At 40.4% G+C, this 6344-nt stretch overlaps 1 protein-coding gene across 1 annotated transcript; it reads left to right on the top strand.

The window, feature by feature from the left end:
- The first annotated feature begins 1739 nt into the window (after nt 1-1739).
- On the top strand, nt 1740-5506 carry LOC100473919 (putative gustatory receptor clone PTE01). The gene is made up of 2 exons (XM_002931205.4): nt 1740-1768; nt 4501-5506. Exons 1-2 carry the CDS (start codon nt 1740-1742, stop codon nt 5504-5506), a joined length of 1035 nt encoding a protein of 344 aa, XP_002931251.4.
- Nucleotides 5507-6344: the final 838 nt, after the last annotated feature.

The following is a 6344-nucleotide window of genomic DNA, read 5'->3' as shown; positions in this document are numbered from 1 at the left end:
CTGGAGATGTTCATTTGTAGAGATCCAGATGTATCTTCCTGCGTCTCAGGCTGATTCCGTGGATATTCCTGCTGGTCTGGTACCTATCCAGCTCAACTCAGGGGACCGGCTGAAAAAGGTGTCCCCTACTCCTCCGCCATCTTAACCTCCTCTGGTTTCTAATTTCTTGATACTATTTTTTAAAATATTTTATTTATTTATTTGAGAGAGAGAGAGAGAACAAGAGAGAGCATGAGCAGAGGGGGAGAGGGAGAAACCTGCCTCTCTCTTGGTCTCTTGGTTGCTCATGTTGATGGAACTCAATTGCCCTGTTATGAGATGCCCCATCAAGAGGTCCATGTATCAAGGAACGGAGGGAACTTTCTGGCCAATAGCCTGGAAATACGTGAATCCTGCCAACAGCCCCATGAGTGACATTTTAAGTGGACTTCTGCCAGTCAAGCCTTGAGATGATTACAGCTCTGGCCAACACCTTGACTGTAATGTTATGAGAGGCTCTCTGAAGTATTTAAGTAAAGTATCAGTTACCAAAAAAAAAAATGTAAAAATCAATAGTTTTCTAATACCAATGTAATTCAATTAGAAAAAAAACAGAACTGAAGTCTGATTCAAATTAGCCAAAAAATAAACAAAACAGATGAACATAGGAGAACGGAAGGAAAAATAAAATAAGATAAAAACAGAGAGGGAGGCAAGCCATAAGACTTAACTATAGGGAACAAACTGAGGGTTGCTGGAGGGATGGTGGGGGGATGGGGTAATTTGTGATGCGTATTAAGGAGGACACTTGTAATGAACACTGGGTGTTGTATGCAGTTGATGAATCACTAAACTCTACCTCTGAAACTAATACTATGCTATAAATTAACTATCTTGAATTTAAATAAAATCTTGAAAAAAATAAGAATAACCTGTGAATCTCCAACATATAAAATGCCAACCCAAGGAAGAGCTAAGGAAATGAAAATAGGAAGTTATCCTTAGAGCAAATATCAACTGAGAAAAATGGAAATAGTATCATATTCTTTGTATAGAAGACCTAATTCTGTCCCAATTTCGTGATTCATATGATGGTTTTACAAGTACCAAAATCAAATGATTCAATTGAAAAAAATCTGAATTTTATGTTAAGATCCTACAAATTGGAAGTAAGAAGCAAGGAGTACAGCTGAATTTCTTCCCAAGGAGAGGAAGGACCCAGACCCTTCCAAAAACATTCACTTGTTTCCCTTCTCTCTTCTATTAACATTAGCAAGTCCTGAGGCATCTGGGTAGCTCAGTCTATTGGGTATCTGACTCCTGGTTTTGGCTCAAGTTGTGATCTCGGGGTCATGGGGTAGAGTCCCATGTCAGGCTCCATGCCCAGTATGGAGTCTGCTTGAGATTCTCTCTCCCTCCCTCAGCCCCTCCCACTGCTCTCTTTCTAAATAAATAAATAGATAGATAAAATCCTTAAATAAAACAGACAAAAAAATTACCAAGTCCTCAGAGGTTGGGACAACATGGACCAATTGGTTAATTATGTGCTTTGTGCATTGAGCCTCCTAAGTCATACAATTGTAAATAATTGGTGTGTGCCTCCAGCTTTTTAGTTTGACAATTCTAATATAGTGGCTCCATACCTGTGTCTCCTCCCTTTGTGGGCATCTGGATCAGAAGTTCTCAGCCAAGTCTGTTTTCCTGCCAGACCTGAGGAGGGACTCTGAGCCTTCATCATACACCAGACAGGCTCATTGGTCATGCTCCAGCAGAGATGCACCCCAGTCCAGTAAGTGCTGAAGGAGACAGTGATTGGAGGAGGGACTATCAGGAGTATTTTTTCCTCCTCGACAATACAAACATGATGATACAGGATAGACAGATGGGAGGGCATCAGTATATAAATTTTCAGATGAGAGCCCTGTGAAATTTATTTTCTTGGTTCTGGTGGGGGTGTGAGAACACTCATTAAGAGCTCTGCTTCCACTCTCACTGGTTCTGGTCTGGTTGGCATCTCCCCCACCATAGCCACAAATGGATCTCTTTAACCTTTTCCCTAAGCTACTCCAAAATGATCATGAAGGAGATTATGATGATTGGAAGGAGGAGGATGACATTGACCATTAACCACAACATCATGTATTTTTATTGAGGGCTTCCTAAATGCCACGCTCTGAGATATGTATTTTACATATCTTGTTTGATTTCGTCCGCATAATCTGTCCCAAATTGTAAGTGCACAAGTTACTATTATTTTACATAAGATGAAAGGAGTGCAGCATTTTATGTAACTTGTATGAGGTCATGAGTTAGAAAGGGTTGATGCCATGTTTGAATCAGGGCATCGCACTAGTCTTCTTCCCTGCCAACCCAAAATGGTCATGTCACTCCTTCTAGGAGTTTCTGGTAGACCACTGTTGGAGAGTAGTAGATAGCACTTCCTGCATCAACTGCAGGAAGAATGGCTGAGATCACAGGTAATGATCATAGAGAGTTGGCAAATGATTATTTAGGGGAGATATCATGTGCTTTCTCTCTCTCTCTCCCCTGTTTCTGGATAGAACTCCATCCTTTTTTTTAAAAAAATGTATTTATTTATATAAGATAGAGAGCTAGCAAGAGAGAGAGGAGTAATAGGGGAGCAGAGGGAGAGGGAGAAACAGGCTCCCTGCTGAATAGGGAGCCCACCCTGGGGCTCCATCTCTGGACCCAAGATCATCCTAAGCCGAAGGCAGATGCTTAACCAACTGAGGCACCCACGTGCCCATCTCCCCTATTCTTATAATCAGCCTACTCAATCACAAAAGGAGACATAAAGTCAGTCCTGGGGTCCGTTTCTACTCAGGAAACTGAAAACAGTTAAAAAATGTATCTCAGATGTGCCTGTATTAAAACCTCTGTATCTCTGCTTAAAACTTTCAGAAATTCTGGAAACAAGGAAGTTCATGGGACTCAGAGAATGACAATTTAATTTTAAATCCTGTCTGCTCCACTTATTATTAGTGTGCTGTGGGGCAAATTCTTGGTATCTCTGAGAATTAGGGTTGTCATCTAAGTTGATTCCTAGTTGATACAGCTCAACTGAATAAGGATTAAACAAATAACAGATGCCTTCTATGCAATAAATATGTGATGAATGCATAAAGTAAGGACAAATTAAAATTTTTAAAGATCTTATTTATTTGAGACAGAGAGAGAGCACAAGCAGGGGGAGGGGCAGAGGGAGAGGGAGAGGGAGAAGCAGACTCTTCGCTGAATAGGGAGACCCATGGGGGGATCGATCCTGAGATCATGACCTGAGCCAAAGGCAGGTGCTTAACCAACTGAGCCACTCAGGAACCCCAAGCACAAATTAAATTTTAGATATTTTATTACTAATAATGATAAAGCTAATTCTGATGTCACTGGACTTAATTATCTGGTGACCTGAAGTTGTGATTTTCCTACAACTCTAACAGGACATTTCACTTTTGTTTATACAAGTACATCTTTAGCATATGGAGGGAAACAACTGAGTCTCATTTACTTCTGAATCCCCAGAGCCTATACCTTTTGGCACAGAGAAGGCATCAGAATTTTTTAAATCTGTTAAATACTGGATAGAACTTTCCATTGTTCACAGAAACAAAGAAGAAACTATCTTCATAGTCATCAATGTTGTATGATTATGTGCACTTAACTAAACCATATTTATCAAAATTTGAAGTCTGCCAAAGCCAATGGTAGGAATTATATACTAAATAACTTTTTTTTAAAAGATTTTATTTATTTATTTGACAGAGATAGAGACAGCCAGCGAGAGAGGGAACACAAGCAGGGGGAGTGAGAGAGGAAGAAGCAGGCTCATAGCAGAGGAGCCTGATGTGGGGCTCGATCCCACAACGCCGGGATCATGCCCTGAGCCGAAGGCAGACGCTTAACCGCTGTGCCACCCAGGCGCCCCAATATACTAAATAACTTTTAAAAGACAACCAGCATTGGGTCATCACTTATTTCCATGAAGGAGAGAAGAAAGAAAATCAAAGGATGATAAAACCCATGAAGATAGCTAATACAAATACAATATTTTTTAATTTTGAACGTTCAACTCTAATTTAGAATCCAGATTGCACAGTTCTGCCTTTCATGGAGTATTTATAAATACTCTAAATGAAGAGAATATCTAGCATTGCACTTGAATAAAATAAGATATTTTTAATGGCTTCAAAATTTCTTTAAATTAGGATTTTTTTTCTTAAAGTAGGAAGGGTATTTCTAATTTTATGGTTTCTCTTAAAGAAGAAGGTTGTATTTACTATGCTCATGGATTTGTTATCTCTTACGTTCTTGATTCTCTGATAACCTTCAGGAAGAATTTCTCTAAGGTAATGTGTATAGAAAGAGATGAATAATGCAGAAACCAATGAGGAAATAAGTTCTAAGAAATAGGATGTGTCACACTGAGAAATATTGCTGAAGGCATTAGTGTGTATGACCGCAAGTATGAATATTTTATTTGTGAACTGCTTGAATACACAATAGGGACACAGTGCTGGATGCCCATTTACTTGATTCATTTTCCAACCCCCTTTTCTTTTTCAAAAGGTGTCCAAGCCACATAGAACAACAAAATCTAACGAGTGTCTCAGAATTCTTCCTCACGGGACTCTCAGACGATCCAGAACAGCAGCCCCTTCTCTTTGGGCTGTTCCTGTCCATGTACCTGGTCACCGTGCTGGGGAACCTGCTCATCATCCTGGCCGTCAGCTGTGACCCCCACCTCCACACCCCCATGTACTTCTTCCTCTCCAACCTGTCCTTGGCTGACATTGGTTTCACCTCCACCACCATCCCCAAGATGATCGTGGGCATCCAAACTCAGAGCAGAGCCATCTCCTATGTGGGTTGCCTGACTCAGATGTCTTTTTTGATCCTTTTTGGATGTATGGACGGTATGCTTCTGACTGCAATGGCATATGACCGGTTTGTGGCCATCTGTCACCCTCTACACTACTCAGTTATAATGAACCCCCGCCTCTGTGGCTTGTTGGTTTTGTTGTCTTTTTTTGTTAGCCTTTTGGACTCCCAACTGCACAATTTGACTGTGTTACAACTTACCTGCTTCAAGGATATGGAAATTTCTAATTTTTTCTGCGACCCTTCTCAACTCCTCAACCTTGCCTGTTCTGACACTTTCACCAATAACATAGTCATGTATTTTGTGGGTGCCATCTCTGGCTTTCTCCCTATCTCAGGGATCTTTTTCTCTTACTATAAAATTGTTTCCTCCATTCTGAGAGTCCCATCTGCAGGTGGGAAGTACAAAGCCTTCTCTACCTGTGGCTCCCACCTGTCAGTTGTTTGCTTGTTTTATGGAACTGCTATTGGAGTGTACCTTGGATCAGCATTGTTGTCTTCCCCCAGGAAGGATATGAGGGCTTCAGTTGTGTATGCGGTAGTCACCCCCATGCTGAACCCCTTCATTTACAGCCTAAGGAACAGGGACATCAAGAGTGCCCTACGGAGGTTCCTCAGAAGAACAGGCTAATCTCAGTATGTGTGCAATCCTTTTTGAAGTGTGGGTTGAAAAAAATTGGCAAAACCAAACATATAGACCAGGAAATACTGCTTTCTTGGTCACATTGTTTTTTCAGTCTCATGGTTTTCATTCCTCTTCATGTTTCATATATGAATATTACTTTTTAAATTTGTTTTTAATTGGATTGGGAGAGTATTCTGGGATGATTTATACATCATAACGAATGCATGAAGTTCTCCTCACCTGGACCCTGGTATCCAGGTGAAATGTAGAACTCTCTCTCTTTTTGAATGATTTATTTACTTATTTGAGAGGGGGAGGAGGGGCAAAGGGAGAGAATATCAAGAAGATTCCCCAGTGAGCTTGGAGCCTGTCATGAGGCTCAATCCCACGATCCTGAGACCATGACCTGACCTGAGACCAAGAGTTGGGTGGTTAACCAACTGAGCCACCTAGGTGCCCTTACAACTTTCTTCTCATATACCTAAAATTTATTTCTTTTTCCATGGTTTCTGTGTATTTTCCATACAAATTTTGCATCTGTCAAAGCTGTTTATTCAGGTAATGTCTAAGGATGCTGTTTACTGGTCCTTAACCATGGATTTTGTTAGAATCTCCTGAGGAGTCTTGTATATAATGATGACTGAATCTCATCACCAGAGATTCTGATTTAGTTGAACAGGTGTGTGTCTAGGTATGAGGATTTTTAAAAAAACACCCAAGATGGTTTAGTTGTGAGTCCCTAAAGAGATCAAGTTATGAAAAAACCTGTTGTAGCTCCAGGCAATGTTTTTTTTAATGTTTTCTTCAAATACATTATTCTTCAAATGTTTTCTTCAAATACATT

Source organism: Ailuropoda melanoleuca, chromosome 4, assembly GCF_002007445.2.
Source record: "Ailuropoda melanoleuca isolate Jingjing chromosome 4, ASM200744v2, whole genome shotgun sequence".
Lineage (NCBI taxonomy): Eukaryota > Metazoa > Chordata > Mammalia > Carnivora > Ursidae > Ailuropoda > Ailuropoda melanoleuca.
This window is presented reverse-complemented; position numbering and strand designations above follow the sequence as displayed.

Coding starts and splice junctions, on each gene's coding strand:
- LOC100473919 (XM_002931205.4), top strand. CDS start 1,740: ATGCTCCAGCAGAGATGCACCCCAGTCCA. Junction 1,769..4,500: donor CAGAGATGCACCCCAGTCCA/GTAAGTGCTGAA, acceptor AATACACAATAG/GGACACAGTGCTGGATGCCC.